The 18,450-nt window shown below is 48.9% G+C and overlaps 1 protein-coding gene across 8 annotated transcripts in view; it reads right to left on the bottom strand.

The window, feature by feature from the left end:
• VSIG4 (V-set and immunoglobulin domain containing 4) overlaps nt 1-8,880 on the bottom strand; it is an 81,279-nt gene extending 72,399 nt beyond the window's left edge. For all 8 annotated transcript variants that reach the window (XM_040322917.1, XM_040322918.1, XM_040322925.1 and 5 more), the window contains exons 1-2: nt 8,792-8,880; nt 5,229-5,324 (exon numbers count right to left, since the gene is read on the bottom strand). In XM_040322917.1, the coding sequence (XP_040178851.1) occupies nt 5,229-5,301 (73 nt within the window). In that variant the 5' untranslated portion in view covers nt 5,302-5,324; nt 8,792-8,880. The remainder of the gene's footprint in view (nt 1-5,228; nt 5,325-8,791) is intronic.
• Between the last annotated feature and the right edge of the window lie 9,570 nt (nt 8,881-18,450).

The following is an 18,450-nucleotide window of genomic DNA, read 5'->3' as shown; positions in this document are numbered from 1 at the left end:
TGACCCCTACACCTACACTGACCCCTACACTGACCTGACACCTGCACTGACACTGACCCCTATCCCTACACTGACACTGACCCCTGCACTGACACTGACACTGACCCCTACACTGACACTGACCCCTGCACTGACACTGACCCCTGCACTGACACTGACCCCTGCACTGACCCCTGCACTGACACTGACCCCTGCACTGACACTGACACCTACACTGACACCTACACTGACCCCTACACCTACACTGACCCCTACACTGACCTGACACCTGCACTGACACTGACCCCTATCCCTACACTGACACTGACCCCTGCACTGACACTGACACTGACCCCTACACTGACACTGACCCCTGCACTGACACTGACCCCTGCACTGACACTGACCCCTGCACTGACACTGACCCCTGCACTGACACTGACCCCTGCACTGACCCCTGCACTGACACACTGACCCCTGCACTGCCACACTGACCCCTGCACTGACACACTGACCCCTGCACTGACACACTGACCCCTGCACTGACACACTGACCGCTGCACTGACACACTGACCGCTGCACTGACACACTGACCCCGCACTGACACTGACCCCTGCACTGACACTGACCCCTGCACTGACCCTGACCCCTGCACTGACCCTGACCCCTGCACTGACCCCTGCACTGACACCTACACTGACCCCTACACCTACACTGACCCCTACACTGACCTGACACCTGCACTGACACTGACCCCTATCCCTACACTGACACTGACCCCTACACTGACACTGACCCCTGCACTGACACTGACCCCTGCACTGACACTGACCCCTGCACTGACACTAACCCCTGCACTGACACCTACACTGACCTGACCCCTGCACTGACACTGACCCCTGCACTGACACTGACACTGACCCCTGCACTGACACTGACCCCTGCACTGACACTGACCCCTGCACTGACCTGACACCTGCACTGACACTGACCCCTGCACTGACACTGACCCCTGCACTGACACTGGCCCCTGCACTGACACCTACACTGACCTGACACCTACACTGACCTGACCCCTGCACTGACACTGACCCCTGCACTGACACTGACCCCTGCACTGACACTGACCCCTGCACTGACACTGACCCCTGCACTGACACAGACCCTGCACTGACACTGACCCCTGCACTGACCCCTGCACTGACCCTGACCCCTGCACTGACCCCTGCACTGACCGCTGCACTGACACACTGACCGCTGCACTGACACACTGACCGCTGCACTGACACACTGACCGCTGCACTGACACACTGACCCCGCACTGACACTGACCCCGCACTGACACTGACCCCTGCACTGACCCTGACCCCTGCACTGACCCCTGCACTGACACACTGACCCCTGCACTGACCCCTGCACTGACACTGACCGCTGCACTGACACACTGACCGCTGCACTGACACACTGACCCCTGCACTGACACACTGACCCCTGCACTGACCGCTGCACTGACACACTGACCGCTGCACTGACACACTGACCGGTGCACTGACACACTGACCCCTGCACTGACACACTGACCGCTGCACTGACACACTGACCGCTGCACTGACACACTGACCCCTGCACTGACACACTGACCCCTGCACTGACACACTGACCCCTGCACTGACACACTGACCCCTGCACTGACCCCTGCACTGACACACTGACCGCTGCACTGACACACTGACCGCTGCACTGACACACTGACCCCTGCACTGACACACTGACCCCTGCACTGACACCTGCACTGACACTGACCCACCTAACTCCTACAGTAGAAATCCATCCTCTGAATCCTCCTTACCTGTGTTGCTCTTCTCCAGGACTCTCCTCAGGACTGGATGTGCAGAAGTGCTTCGGACCGTCGGACGGAGTCCCGACTCTCTTCCCCGCCGGCCGCCAGCACCATCCACCCGCAGCCCGCTCCATGCGGCAACTGCCTCCACACAGTGGCAGCGCCGTACAGCAGAGCACCAGAGCGGAGGGGAAGACGGCGCCGGCGGCTCACACTTTCCATACCTGCCGCCGCCATTTTCAGACTTTCCCGGCGCTCTGCGATTGGACGTATGGCGGTCATGTGCGGAGGCGGGACTTCCAGCCCCACTCCTCACATGACCCCCATATGCCCAATCACAGGGCGCTGGACATTACACATGGTGGCCGCTGGCCGCTCCGGACATCCCGTGTCTCGGTGACACGGGAAACTAAAATTAGCCGGAGGCACGGAAAGTCGCCCCCCTAAATGTCGCGCCCGGGGCCACAGCACCCCCTGCCCCCCCCCCCCTTCCTACGCCAGTGCCCTGAATGGTAGTTTGGAAATGTGGTCACCCTAGTGGAGGGAGGCGCTATGACCTGGGAAGTGTGGTGGGTGGAGGGAGGCGCTGTGACCTGGGAGGTGAGGTGAGGTGGGTGAAGGGAGGCGCTGTGACCTGGGAGGTGAGGTGGGTGGAGCGAGGCACTATGATCTGAGAGGTTCAGTGGGTGCAGGGAGATGCTGTGACCTGGGAAGTGTGGTGGGTGGAGGGAGGCGCTGTGACCTGGGAAGTGAGGTGGGTGCAGGGAGATGCTGTGACCTGGGAAGTGTGGTGGGTGGAGGGAGGCGCTGTGACCTGGGAGGTGAGGTGGGTGAAGGGAGGGGCTGTGACTTGGGAAGTGAAGTGGGTGCAGGGAGGTGCTGTGACCTGGGAGGTGAGGTGGGTGGAGCGAGGCACTATGATCTGAGAGGTTCAGTGAGTGCAGAGAGGTGATGTGACCTGGGAGGTGAGGTGGGTGGAAGAAGGTGCTGTGCCCTGGGAAGTAAGGTGGGTAGAGGGAGGTGCTATGACCTGGGAGGTGAGGTTGGCGGTGGGAGGAGCTGTTACCTGGGAAGTGAGGTCGATGACAAAAAGGTGATGTAACTTAGGAGGTCAAGTTGGTGGAGGAAGGCGCTGTGACCTGTGAGGTGAGGTAACTGGAGGGAGATGCTGTGACCTGGAAAGTAAGGTGGGTGAAGGGAGGCTCTGTGACCTGGGAGGTAAGGTGGACGAAGGAAGGAGCTTTTACCTGGGAGGTGAGGTGGGCGGGGGGAGAAGCTGTTACCTGGGAAGTTAGGTGGGTGAAGGGAAGCGAGGTGGATGAAGGGAGATGCTGTGACCTGGGAATTAAGGTGGGTGGGAGGGAGGCACTGTGACCTGGGAAGTTAGGCGTGTAAAGGGCGGTGCTATGACCTGGAAAGTGAGGTGGGTGGTGCTGTGACCTGGGAAGTGAGGTGGGTGGTGGGAGGCTCTGTGACCTGGGAAGTGAGGTGGGTGGTGGGAGGCGCTATGACCTGGGAAGTGAGGTGGGTGGTGGGAGGCACTGTGACCTGCGAAGTTATGGCGTGTAAAGGGAGGCACTATAACCTGGGAAGTTAGGCGTGTAAAGGGAGGAGCTTTGACCTGGAAAGTGAGGTGTGTGGAGGGAGGCGCTATGACCTGGGAAGTGAGGTGGGTGGAGGGAGGCGCTGTGACCTGGGAAGTGAGGTGGGAGGAGGGAGGCCCTATGACCTGGGAAGTGAGGTGAGTGGAGGGAGGCACTGTGACCTGGGAAGTGAGGTGGGTGGAGGGAGGCGCTGTGGCCTGGGAAGTGAGGTGGGTGGAGGGAGGCACTGTGGCCTGGGAAGTGAGATGTGTGGAGGGAGGCGAAATGACCTGGGAAGTGAGGTGGGTGGAGGGAGGCACTGTGGCCTGGGAAGTGAGGTGGGTGGAGGGAGGCACTGTGGCCTGGGAAGTGAGGTGGGTGGAGGGAGGCGATATGACCTGGGAAGTGAGGTGGGTGGAGGGAGGCGCTGTGACCTGGGAAGTGAGGTGGGTGGAGGGAGGCCCTATGACCTGGGAAGTGAGGTGAGTGGAGGGAGGCGCTGTAACCTAGGAAGTGAGGTGGGTGGAGGGAGGCGCTGTGACCTGGGAAGTAAGGTGGGTGGAGGGAGGCGCTGTGGCCTGGGAAGTGAGGTGGGTGGAGAGAGGCCCTATGACCTGGGAAGTGAGGTGAGTGGAGGGAGGCACTGTGACCTCGTAAGTGAGGTGGGTGGAGGAAGGCACTGTGACCTGGGAAGTGAGGTGGGTGGAGGGAGGCGCTATGACCTGGGAAGTGAGGTGGGTGAGGGAGGCGCTATGACCTGGGAAATGAGGTGGGTGGAGGGAGGTGCTGTGACTTGGAAATTAGATGGGTGGGAGGGAGGTGCTTTGAACTGGGAGGTGATGCGGGTGGTTAACAGTATGGAAGGAAAAGTGGCACATTATCTTTCTCTATGTGGAGATATGGTAGTTTCTTTGTTGTTTATCTGATAGACTAGACAGAACATATGTGTATTATAAATTTAAAAAACTTTTTTATTTCCACAAGATTTAAGTGAAAATTGGGACAGCAAAAAATGTATAATTTTAAAGTCATTATAGAAGGCTTAAATTAAGGTAGTTTTTAAGGGTGCAATGCGATTTAAATGAATCTACTTTCATTTATCATGAACCTCTTCTTGTACCAAAAAGGTCCTTCTATGTCCTCATTATTTTTTTGTCAAAGAAATAAATAAAACAGACAGTGAAACAAAAATAAAAATCAAAAAAAGTAGAGCAACAGTACACATACTAATCAAATGCAGAAAAACAATGCAAAACACTACATTAAATAAACTACATTACCCCAAATGCACTTACCTTTTATTGATATTTCAAAATATACATATGGTATCATTCATATCAGTACTTGCCCTCAAAAAGCTTACAATCCAAGGTCCCCACCTTACATATTAGGGCCAATTTAGACAGGATCTATTTTACCTAGCAACACGTCTTTGCAGTGTCCAAATTCTAAATAATTTTTTTTTATATATATTTTTAGAATTTTCAAGCAATTTTTGGGTTAAGGTGAGACCTCTGCAGGGCACTTGGGTTTATCCACACCAAACTCATAAACCCATGACTTTATGGAGCTGGCATTGTAAACAGGGGCACAATCATGGTGCAAACTACTACCACAAGGTTGGAAGAACCCAATTGTCTTAAATATCTTTGTATGATGTAGAATTAACACCAGAGACACCCAAACTTAATTATTTGGAGGGGGTCCACATGCATTAGTTGAGATTGTCAATTTCCCAGTTAGATTATCACCATTTGTGATAACAGAATATTATACTATAGTAGTAGAGATTTACTATATGTAGATAAGAGAATTTGTAACTCACCACTTCCAAATCCATAGACGAAGACAAAGACAACCAGCCACCCGGTGTGCCCCATCATCCTTCGATGTGCCATTCTACTTCCCAACAAAGTTTGTGCTGCAATGACAACAAACAAAGCAATGCTTCCTTTTTTTGTTTCTCTCCTATTTCATCTGTTTAGGACCTCATCATTTGGTTTCCTTCCTTTTTTAATTTTTTTACTAGATAGCAAAAAGCTGTGTTTCAAAATGTCACAGATTTCAAAATTTTGGGTTCAAGGCTCAGTTGCCCTTTATTAAAGTGACTGCATGTGCTGTACATTTCTTCTTACATTGTGCAATAGGCATCACCAAATTTGGTTTATAAATATAAAAGCTGACCTTTTGTGAAAATGCTTTTTTGTAAACCTCCAAATAAAAATCACACGAGAGAAGCTGCATAAACCTATATTTTGCTTAGAGCTTATGATAATTGTCCAATTTTTTACAGCCGCAAAACTTATCATGATAGCCATTGCCTGGAAAACCCCCCCACTCTAAAACTAGCCATACATGGATCGAAATTTGTCCGGTTCAGTATGGATGGACCAAATTTCGATCCATGTATGAGCAGGGTCATCTACCAAATGATGAATACAACCACTCTGTTGGCTTTTTCTTACTTGGCCAGTGTGGCTAACTATAGTCGGGAGCACTCATCAGTGTATTCTGATGGTAGGGAAGTCTCCCTCGCTGTCAGAAAACAATAGCAGGAAGGAACAAGGAAAGGGGATCAAATTTTGAGCCCTCTACTGTATGGGCAGAGTCTACTGATTGACTTCTGTACAACCACCCTGTTGGGTATTTCCTAATTGGTTAGTGCCGCTGGCTATAGTCGGCAGCACTGATCAATGTATTCTGATGGTAGGGAAGTCTCCCTCGCTGTCAGAAAACAATAGCAGGAAGGAACAAGGAAAGGGGATCAAATTTTGAGCCATCTTCTGTACGAGTCTACTGATTAACTTCAGTTTTTATGGATTTTGAACATCTAACCCCCCTGGGACCCCTTTCCCCTTTTTTTCCCATTTTCTGCTTTTAAACTTTCTTTCATGACCCACTTTTTAATTCCCCAGTTTTAGGGTTTGTTCACACTAGCTGTCGGGGGGGGGGGGTGTTGAAACCCTGCGGCTAAGCCATATTTTACCGTTTCCCAATAGCTACCCCCTTTAGCTGCAGAGGCAGCGGCCATACACATGCCACAGTCTCAGCAAGAATTATACCCCCCTGTACCTTGACCCATTTTAGTCCCAATAAGTCTGCTTTTGCACAATTGTATGTGTTCCAGACGCGTGACAGAAATGCCCCCTTTTAGCAGATGCATGGGGGTGCAATACTTAATAACATCCCAATGCGTCGGAAAAACACCCTTGTTTTTCGCTCACTTAAAACAGCATAATGTGATTGCATTCAGCACTATTTTCAAAAAAAATTCTGCGATGTTTTTCCCGTTTCTGTGGGTAGGACAGGCCATTGAAATGAATGGACCACCCTACCTGGCACGTACCTGTACGTACCTGTACGTCCTCTTTAAGTGCCCAGCCGTGGGTCGCGGGTGCGCGCCCGCGACCCGGTCCGAAGCTCCGTGACCGCGGGACCCGATCGCCGCTGGAGTCCTGCGATCGGTCCCGGAGCTGAAGAACGAGGAGAACTGTGTGTAAACACAGCTTCCCCGTTCTTCACTGTGGTGCCATCATCGATCGTGTGTACCCTGATATAGGGAAACACGATCAATGATGTCACACATCCAGCCCCGCCCCCCTACAGTTAGAAACACATATGAGGTCACACTTAACCCCTTCAGCGCCCCCTAGTGGTTAACTCCCAAACTGCAATTGTCATTTTCACAGTAAACAATGCATTTTTATAGCATCTTTTGCTGTGAAAATGACAATTGTCCCAAAAATGTGTCAAAATTGTCCAAAGTGTCCACCATAATGTTGCGGTCACGGAAAAAAAAATCGCTGATCGCCGCCATTAGTAGTAAAAAAGAAAATATTAATAAAAATGCAATAAAACTATCCCTATTTTGTAAACACTATAAATTTTGCGCAAACCAATCGATAAACGCTTATTGCGATTTTTTTTACCAAAAATAGGTAGAAGAATACGTATCGGCCTAAACGGAGGAAAAAAAAAACGTTTTTTTATATATTTTTGGGGGATATTTATTATAGCAAAAAGGAAAAAATATTGTATTTTTCCCAAAATTTACGCTCTATTTTTGTTTATAGCGCAAAAAATAAAAACCGCAGAGGTGATTAAATACCACCAAAAGAAAGCTCTATATTGTGTGTATATATACATGATAGTTTCCTCTGTCACTAGTTCCTAAGGACAGCGTCTGTTGGAACCACTGACTTCTCTAGGATTCCCCCCCCCCCCCTTAAGCAAAAGGGCAGGGATAGCAGTGACATCACTGCCAAAATACCGCTATTTACGGTATCTGGGGGCCCCCTTATTATGAAAGGGGGCTTTCCGATTTTGATAAGCCCTCCACCCCCAGACACCTACAAGGAACGCACAGCTTAATTAAGTCAGCAAATTACATTCATTGCCATCTTCTTTGGAAGGGTCTGTGGGCTGCTTTCTTTTTTTTTTTCTTTTTTAAAGAAGCCAGGAATAAAATGTCATTCATCTGCAAATTTAAACAATTGTCTTTTTGATAAATGTCAGTGCTTCAACACTTCAGTACATCACAGAGCTTTTAAATAAATAGTAGACAGAAATTTTTAAATCTATATACAAATCACCTTGCCAGTGCAAGGTAGCTGCGGGACTACAGAGGAGGAGTAAAATTTAATTCTCACAAGTTCAAATTGTAGATTCAGGTGAAGGTGGACAACTCTAATTTTCAAGCAGCTGCAACCAGATAAATTTCGAACAGAAACAGTGAGAATCTAAAAGACAAAAAGGAGGAGAGCGCTTCTTATGCCGCATACACACGATCATTTTTCGGGTTGTAAAAAACGAATGTTTTTCAGCCTCTAGAAAAAAAGTTTTTTTACAACTTCATCATTAAAACGACGTTGCCTACACATGATAGTGAAAAAAAAATGCTCTAGCAAAGCGCGGTGACGTACATCACGTACGACGGCACTATAAAGGGGAAGTTCCATGCGGATGACGCCACCCTTGGGGCTGCTTTAGCTGATTTCCTATTAGTAAAAGACGATTTGCGCTTTTCTCTCTGTTACAGCGTGATGAATGTGCTTACTCCATTATGAACGGTAGTTTTAACTGAACGAGCGCTCCCATCTCATAACTTGCTTCTGAGCATGCGCGGGTTTTTCACGTCGTTTTAGCCCACACACGATCATTTTTTACAACCCGAAAAACAACATGTTTGCAACGTTGTTAAAAAATGGAGCATGTTGGAATTTTTTTTTTGTCGTTTTTCAGAACCTGAAAAATTATGTGAAGCCCACACACGATCATTTAGAATGACTTTTTTTGAAAAACAAAGTTTTTTTCATGCCGAAAAATGATCGTGTGTACGCGGCATAAGAGTAGCTAAACAAGCAATCATATATAAGTATTTCTCCTCACCTGATGACAGAGCTTATGTAAACCAGCATACTCAATAACATGGACCGCTGAGCTGAGATCTTCTATCTGTATAAACAGGTCTGAGGGTAGTATACTGTGAACTGAGTCTCAAGTCTGTAATGACAGGTACGGCATGTGCACTCAACACGGAAGGCTACGGCGATCAAAAAGCTTATCTAAGGCGAACAGTTCCGTTTTGATATTCTGTTAGAACGTCAGAGCGGGACTGTTAGCCTTAGATTAACTGAGCGCTGTCATCAGGTGAAGAGAATATACTCTACTTTTATGGCTTCGTTCTTGTTGGGTACATTTGGGCCTATGCACCTGCACAGATGTAAGATTAGGAGCAGTGGCTGTGACAGAAATGGTCTTTCACCACCAGGACATTTCCATTTTCATTTGTATTGGGTTCTAGACACAAAGGCCCGGATTCAGAAAGGACTTACGACGGCGTATATCCAGATACGTCGTCGTAAGTCCAAATGTGCGCCGGCGTATCTTTCCGCGTATTCAGGAACTGACGCCGTCGTATCTTGGGTGCATATTTACGCTGGCCGCTAGGGGCGCTTCCGTAGATTTACGCGTTGAATATGTAAATGAGCTAGATACGCCGATTCAGAAACGTATTTGCTTACGTCCAGCGTAAAGTTACCCCTGCTATATGAGGCGCAGGTAATGCAAAGTATGGACGTCGGAACAAGCGTATATTTTTACGTCTATATGTAGGTCGTACGTGAATGGGGCTGGGCGTAGGTTACGTTCACGTCACAGGCATTGAGCCGGCGTATCTTAGGGAGTAGGGGTGCAACGGATCAAAAAACTCACGGATCGGATCGATCCTCGGATCAGGAGTCACGGATCGGATCATTTTCGGGTCAGCAAAAAAAAAAAAATTATTTATGAAAAAAAGTCGGATTCAAGTCTGGGCTCTAGCTGGGCCAATGGCGGGCCACTTGCGTAAAAGATAATATTCCGCTAAATTGATATAATTTAGATTTTCAATAAACCAGAACAAAAACCTGAGTGAACATGTGTTTGAAGCAAAAGACCATTGCAAAGCAAAACCCTCTTTGTCATTTTTGTTGTCAGTGTGTAGAAATTGCAGTTTATATTTCAGACACTAGGGGGAGTTGCTGAATTTTGACAGATGGTAAAGCAGACATGCATAGCTATAGGGAGTTATTAGCTTTGAGCTGTTATTTGTTATTGCCGATCTGTGATTGGTTGGGGTGGAGCAAGATGGCCGCTGCTCCGGAGCTAGGCCGAAGCCGGGGACTTTCCTACGGCCGAGGCCCCGGAGCGCTCCGCGGTTCGCGTGGTGTGCCGATCCGAACGGGGTGACCCGTTCGGATCACGGATCGGTGACGATCCGTTGCACCCCTATTAGGGAGTAAATTCGACGTGATTCTGAGCATGCGCACGCATGCGCCGTTCGTTCGGCCATGCATTTACATGGGGTCACGCTTCATTATCATACAACATGCCCACTACTTGCCTACTTTGAATTATGCGGGCTTACGCCGGCCCATTTACGTTACGCCGGCGCACATATGGGAGCAAGTGCTTTCTGAATACAGTACTTGCCTCTCCAAGTTACGTTGGCGTAGCGCATATGAATTGCGCTACGCCAAACTAAAGATGCGCCGATCTCTCTGAATCCCGGCCAAGGACTCCATGCACATTAACTCTATGGGTCCTGGACTTCGGAGGTGGCTCACTGGGGTGTAGGCAAGATTGACAGTAACTCTCAACTTCAGCCCACATACAGGGTCACAGAAACAAGTCTCTCACTAACTTAAAAGCCCTCTCCGTTTTTTAGTTTCCTCTAATTTTTTTTTTAAGAAACAAAGGTGACTTGTCTTTATAATAACTCAAGAGGCCTTTTCGATAGACTACCCCATCACAAATTGTTGCTGTAACAGATCCCATTCCTTGTGGACCAATTGTGCCTCCTTTAGACTAGCAAAAATGCCAAATGACGATTCTCCATAGCTTTCAGGGTGAAACTACATATAGTGTCTTCCGCATGATCCTTTCTTAGGTCTTTCTTAGAGCGAATAGATAGGGCACTGCCTTTCACTTGGGTGAGGTCACAGTAGAACTTAGGGATGCCAGGGGCAGTAGCTTCCTCAGGTAAAACTTCTCTACTGGAATCTAGTCTTTGGCTCCAACCATCAAATTGGATGGCATTGTGGCACACAACTTCACTGGAGAGTCAGCAATATTTTGAGCACTGACAGGAATTCTTCCATGGTTTCGTTGCCAGGCCCTGGTCGACACTCCTTTGGCGGTAAAGCTTGGCTTATCTCTTTCAAGTCTTTCAATTATCCACTATCTTTTTGTGATGTCCACCACCTTCTATTCTTCCACAGGCTGCATTGCTTGGTCTATCCAGCTGTCAAAGTCCTTCTCCAAAGGGTAAACTTGCAGCTTTCTGTAATCATAGTTGGCTGGTGCCAACAGACTCTTCAAGAAGATCTCTACCAGCCTCCTTAGCTTCATGAAGGAAGAGGAGGATGGGAGACCAGAGGACTTACAGCCCATCCCCCATACAGTTAGAAGCACTCCCTAGGACACGCTTAACCTCTTCAGCGCCCCCTACTGGTTAACCCCTTCACTGCAAGTGTAATTTTTACAGTAATCATAGTCACGATAAAAAAAATCGCTGATCCCCACCATTACTCGTAAAACATTTTTTATAAAAATACCATAAATTTATCCCCTATTTTGTAGACGCTATAACTTTTGAGCAAACCAATCAGTAAACGCTTATTGTGATTTTTTTTTACCAAAAATATGTAGAAGAATACTTATCGGCCTAAACTGAGGAAAACATTTTTTTTATATATATAATTTGGGGATATTTATTATGTAAAAAATATTGCTTTTTTTTCAAAATTGTCGCTCTATTTTTGTTTATAGCGCAAAAAATAAAAACCGCAGAGGTGATCAAATACCACCAAAAGAATGCTCTATTTGTGGGGGAAGAAAAGGACTTATACTATTGCCAAAAATGGAACTTCCTTTTTTTCGGAACCCTCCTCCCCTCCGGTGTCACATTTGGCCCCTTTCAGGGGGGTGCAGATAATACAGGTATTTACACCCACTTACGAGAATGACTCCCACAGGAGTCACTCCACTAGTGTTGCTCACGAATATTCGCATTGCGAATATTCGACTCGAATATAGCATATTCGAGAAATCGCGCTATATTTCGAAATTCGCGGTGAATATTCGCAATTCCGAATATTCGATTTTTTACAATTTTTTTTTTAAAACAGATCACATCCTAGATATCTCCATCGACGTCTAAAAGCATTGCTGGTATCATTAGAGACCCTGGGCCGAGTAGCTGAAGCGTTCATTGAATTTTCCAGAAAGATCGCAATGCGATTATTCGGCAAACGCAATTTCGCGCGATTATTTTCCTCGCCCCGATCTTCCGCATCAGAGCGATTTTTACAGTTTCATTTTTAAAACAGATCACATCCTAGTGATCTCCATAGACGTCTAAAAGCATTGCTGGTATGATTAGAGACCTTGGGCCGAGTAGCTGAAGCGATCATTTTATATTGCCGAATATTCGCAATGCGAATATTCGGCAATAGGAATATTGCGCGATTATTTGCTCCGCCCTTTTGCATCAGAGCCAATCAGAGTTCTCCTTCCACACTCGTCAGAGGTTAGCAACCAATAGGAACCTGCCTGCATGGACATTATATAAGCTCACTCCCAGCACCATTTCATTGCAGATTCAGAAGCTGGCTAGAGAGTGTGGAGGCTGTTTCTGTGTTCCTGTGTCTTTGTTCCTGATTGATTTATATCATCACCAGCATTGCTATTTAGTGATTCCAGTGGATCTTTTCCAGTATATCAACTGCTTTTTTCAAAGCAATAGACCCAAGAGCTTTTTTCAAAGCTACGTTTTGTGCTGTTTTGTGCTGTTTTTTTCATTTGTGTTACTGTTTGATCCTGCATCCTCGCTGTTCAGTGATATTTGCTAGAGATTTCAGTACACATTTTGCTGAGCTTTATAAAAGAGCTTTTCTAAAAGCTAAGTTTTGTTCATCTTGTGTTACTGTTAGATCTTGCAGGTTCGCTGTTCAGTGATATTTGCTAGGCATCTCAGTTCACATTTTGTTTAGTTTTTCCTAAAGAGCTTTTCTAAAAGCTAAGTTTTGTGTTCAGTTTAGTTAAATTTTGTGTAGTAAGTGTACACACTGTTAGTGTACATTTATTTCATCTAGCTTAGCTTAGTGTGTGTTTAGTGTCTGTGTTTTTTTTTTTTTTTTTTTAAACACAAAAGTTAGTGTTTGTTTAGTGCTTTTTTTTTTTCTTTAATTTTGTAGTCCTTGTCTTTGGTGTACTACTTTTCTTATAGTTTAGTAGCTGTCTGTGTACGTCTTTGTCTGCGTGCCTGTCTTGTAAAAAATACACAAAAACACATTTTGTTCACATTTCCCCCCCCCAATAAAGTTTACCCCCCCCACACACATATCAGCAATAATGAGCGGCATCCATGGCCGTGGCAGCAGGGGTAGGGGAGTTACTCCCAGTGCTGGATCGCTGCCAGCACGGGGTACCTCTCGTGCCCCTACTAGTGTTAGAGGATCGGGTGCAAGGGGAGTACGCCTGATCCGGGAGTTCTTCCCATCGGGCAGCCGCCCGATATTGCCATCTCAGGCTGAAGTAGTGGTGGACTACATGGGGCACAGCAGTGCCACTGAGTCGTCGGTCCCGACTCACAGTAGTACCACCATTACACCGGTGCCTGTAGTACGCCCCCCCAGCCCCCAAGAGTCCAGCATCTTACTGTTCGACAGCGACAGTGAGAGGGATCTCTTGGGGGAGGCCATGCATCAGGCAGACCTCCAGCTCTGTCCTGATGGTCAGGACCTTTTTGAAGGGATGGATGAGGAGGATGGGATACCTGCTGGCAGTATCCCAGAGACATCCCTTCAAACTGGTGCTGCTGTTTTGGTGCAGGAAACAGCAGCACCTAGTCAGACCCAGGCGTGGGTGAGGGGACAGCGGAGCCAGGCTAGAGGCTCCATGTCAGTTGGTTCCCTCAGACCAACACATTTCAGCCCTTGGTCTGACATCTCTGGGGGCGAAGAGGGTGACCCATCATGGTTGCCATCTGACGCGTCGGCTCACTACGTCAGTGACGACGGGGAAGGTAGGCACCCTGGTGAAACGGTGCGCCAGGTCACCACCAGGGAGACCATCGTCAGGGTCTCCACTGGTGATGGCAGCAGGAGGTGTCAGGAGGAGGAGCAGCAGCAGCAGCAGCAGCAGCAGGCAGCTCCACCTGTGCGCACCGAGTCCCAGCAGGTGCAAGTAAGCGTCACCCCATCTGACAGGAGGGCGGTGCTGAAGTCACCTGTCTGGAATTACTTTACCCTGGTGGCAGACAACCCTACCGTGGCCATCTGCCGGATTTGTAAAGTGAGGGTGAAGAGAGGGAAGTGTTTGGCTCGGGTGGGTACCACAGCCCTGAACCAGCACCTGAGGATAAACCACTGGGCGGTGTTTGACGAGATGAAGCGTGGTGGTGGTAGCAGCGCCACCACCACAAGTGAGCAGGGTACAGCAGCCCCTGCCACATCTTCATCTCTTTCCAGCAGGTCATGCCCCCCCGCTCCCTCTAGTAGAGGTACTGGTACCGGCAGCCAGACCTCTACTTCCACAGCACCCTCCACGTCTGTGTCCCGCACTGCCGTCCGGCGCCAGGCGTCGATTTCAGACGCCTTTGACCGCACCACTCCCTTCCCCCCTGGAGACCGACGTGTGCGTTCCCTCAATGGGCTCCTGGCAAGGGTTATTGCCCAACATCTGCTGCCCTTCAACATAGTTGACAGCAACCCCTTCAGGCAGATGTTGGAGCAGGCCCAACCCCAATGGCGTGTCCCCAGCCGCCATTTCTTTGCCAGGACTGGTGTCCCTGCCCTACACCAGCACATTGTGCAGAATGTAACCCTGTCGTTGGATCACGCTGTCAGCGACAGGGTTCATCTGACAATGGATGGCTGGACCAGCAGGCATGGGCAGGGACGCTACATCAGCTTCACGGCCCATTGGGTTTCCCTCCGAGGCGTCGGTGAGGGATCGGCGGCAACCGATCTTGTGGTGCCGCCCCGGGGTGTCCAGGGGAGAACTGCTGGTCTCCCTCAAGCCACTGTCTCCGCAGCTGCTGAGCCTCCCAGCAAGCGCCCCCGTAGCTACTCAAGTGTGGGGCACGTGCGCTGTCAGGCCGTGCTCCAGCTTGTTAGTTTAGGGGACCGGAGACACACTGGAGAAGAAGTGCTGAAAGCACTTCAGGCTCAGGTCCAGAAGTGGCTGACACCCCGAAGGCTCCAGGCAGGTATGGTTGTCTGCGATAACGGCAGCAACCTACTCGCCGCCCTTAGTGCTGGCAGTCTGACCCACGTGCCCTGTCTGGCACATGTCCTCAACCTGGTGGTGCAGAAGTTCCTGCGCACTTATCCAGGGTTGAGTGACATTGTGGCAAGGGCGCGTAGGATTGCCAGCCACTTCAGGCGCTCCCCAACCGCTACCGCGTCCCTGTCCAAGTTGCAGCGGAAGTACAATCTGCCCCTTCACAGGCTGATTGTGGACAGTGTGACGCGGTGGAACTCCACCCTCCACATGCTGAAGAGGTTGTGGGAGCAGCAAAGGGCGGTGAGGGAGTACCTGATGGAACTAGGCACTGAGAGGGCTTCACCACAACTCCCTTTCATCGCCTGTGCGGAGTGGGGGCAGATAAACCAGGTCTGCCAAGTGTTGTCCTCCTTCGAGCAGGCGACCAAGATGGTCAGCAGTGAGCACATCGGCCTCAATAGCGTGCTGCCAATAGTGTTCATGCTGGAGAGGACACTAGATCGCCTGCTCGAAGCTGGGGAGAGTGCCTTGGTGGAGCAGGAGGAGTCAGCAATGCTCCACCAAGACCAGGGCCAGGACGAGGAGGAGGAGGAGGAGGATGATGATGAGGAGGAGGTGGTTGCTGGTGTCGTCCCGGAGTCAGGGCCTGGTCAGGAGGGAGAGCCGGTGTTGGGGGCACCGATAGTCCGGGGGTTGGGCATCTCTGAGTTTGACCAGCAGCGCCTCAGGGATGAAGAGTCGCACCTCATTCACCTGGCCAGCATTGAGGAGTCACAGCGGGCTGTGCTCTTCCCCATGGCTGCCCACATGCTGAGATGCCTCAGGAGGGACCCCCGGGTTAAGACCATCAAGGCGAGGGATGATTTCTGGATGGCCACCCTTTTGGATCCCAGGTGCAAGGGGAAACTGGAGCAGTTCATCCCAGCCAGCCGGAGGCAGCACCGGATGGAGGAACTGCAGGCAGGCATTGTCAGACGGTTGGAGCAGGCAACTCCCCGGCCTCCAGTTGTCCCCCCTCATCTCACCCAGCAGGTGGCTGCACCCAGCAGCAGCCGAGCAGGGGACCTAATGGAAGAGATGAGGATGTTCTTCCAAACCGAGCGACCCAGTACCAGCACCAGCAGCAGCAGCAGTCACCACCAGCGGCTGGCCCACATGGTGGCAGACTACATGGCGTCCGTCGGTGCTTCTGACAGTATGAGCACCGACGACCCCATGGAGTACTGGGTTGCCAGATTGGACACCTGCCGCGAGCTCGCTCAGTATGCGCTGGAGTTATTGTCTTGCCCCCCCTCCAGCGTACTATCTGAGCGGACATTCAGCGCGGCAGGTGGGGTGGTCACGGACAAGAGGACCCGTCTGTCCACAGACTCCGTGGACAGACTCACATTCATAAAGATGAATGAGTCCTGGATCGGCGGTGACTTTCTGGCACCCGTCGTCGGTTCAGGGCGCTGAAGGGTCCCTTGTCATGCATTCCCTGATGAAGCCCCGGACCTGATGTATTTACAGTGCTGAATATAACTATTTTAACATCAGAGAAAATCAATGTTAATATTTGGTACAGTAGGCTTTCTTTGCAATTACAGCGGTCAAACCTTTCTTGTAGTTTTACACCAGCTTTGCACACACTGGAGGAGGGATTTTGGCCCACTCCTCCACACAGATCTTCTCTACATCAGTCATGTTTCTGGGCTCTCGCTGAGAAACACGGAGTTTGAGCTCCCTCCAAAGATTCTCTATTGGGTTTAGGTCTGGAGACTGGCTAGGCCACGCCAGAACCTTGATATGCTCCTTACAGAGCCAATCCTTGGTTATCCTGGCTGTGTGCTTTGGGTCATTGTCATGTTGGAAGACCCAGCCTCGACCCATCTTCAAAGCTCTAACTCAGGGAAGGAGGTTGTTGCCCAAAATCTCGCAATACATGGCCACGGTCATCCTCTCCTTAATACAGTGCAGTCACCCTGTCCCATGTGCAGAAAAACACCACCAAAGCATGATGCTACCACCCCCATGCTTCACATTAGGGATGGCGTTCTTGGCATGGTACTCATCATTATTCTTCCTCCGAACACGGTTAGTGAAATTATGATCAAAAAGTTATATTATGGTCTCATCTGACCACATGATTTTCTCCCATGACTCCTCTGGATCAGTCAAGACACCTATGTCAGCAGTTATTTCACACCCTATATACTCTTATTAATACTGCTGTTCATCATGGCACCTCCTGCCCAAGTGATATGACTCTGTGTCAACTACTACTGTTAATACTACTACTGCTGCTTCTGCTGCTGCTGCTGCCGCCCAGTCAATACACCTATGTCAGCAGTTATTTGACACTCTATATACTCCTATTCCTACTGCTGTTCATCATGGCACCTCCTGCCCAAGTGATATGACTCTGTGTCAACTACTACTGTTAATACTACTACTGCTGCTTCTGCTGCCCAGTCAAGACACCTATGTCAGCAGTTATTTCACACCCTATATACTCTTATTAAGACTGCTGTTCATCATGGCACCTCTTGCCCGAGTGATTTGACACTGTATTGTCAATGTCTACTACTACTATTACAGCTCAGTCAAGACACCTGTGTCCCAATTTTTTGGTACACTATTGACTACTATGACCACTACTGATGCTGTAAAGTATTCCCCAAGTGTTTTTATGCTATCTATTACTATTACCACTACTGCTTGTAAATCATGCCTGTGTGATACTTAGTGGGAATGCTTTAATAAGCATTCCCAGTATGGATACCCGTAAATGTATTAATCTTAATTAGTGTGAATGCTTTAATAAACATTTCCAGTATTGATATACGTAAATTAAGTAATCTTATTATTCCTTACGTTTTTTGGTTCTGCGTAACTTCGGCATACTTTCAGCTATTGAGACCATTCAACTGTAAAAATGTTCGTCTCTTTCAGCTAATGATGGGACTTCTTCAAGTTTTTTTCTACTTTTTACACTTTTATAAATTTTAAGCTTTTAGACCCTTTTTTTAACATTGAAGTCAATGAGAACATCCTTTTCCCCTTTGAATTCACATGCCCTGCCAAAAGTTTCAGCTACTTCATACTTTCACTTACAGACACTGAAAAAACTTTAAAGCGGTCACAAAATATTTAGCTATCCGGCTATGACTTTTCAGATCGTTATCGTTTACAATTTTTTGGTGAAAACGCAATTTACGTTTTGCGAATTTTTCACAAAAATGCGATAGGTTATAATGTAATCCTATGGAGGGGATTTAGAGTCTGTCATGTGACCT

This window comes from Rana temporaria, chromosome 9, assembly GCF_905171775.1.
Source record: "Rana temporaria chromosome 9, aRanTem1.1, whole genome shotgun sequence".
Taxonomy (NCBI): Eukaryota; Metazoa; Chordata; class Amphibia; order Anura; family Ranidae; genus Rana; species Rana temporaria.
Note: the sequence above shows the minus strand (reverse complement) of the source record. Positions and strands in the feature narration are given on the sequence as shown.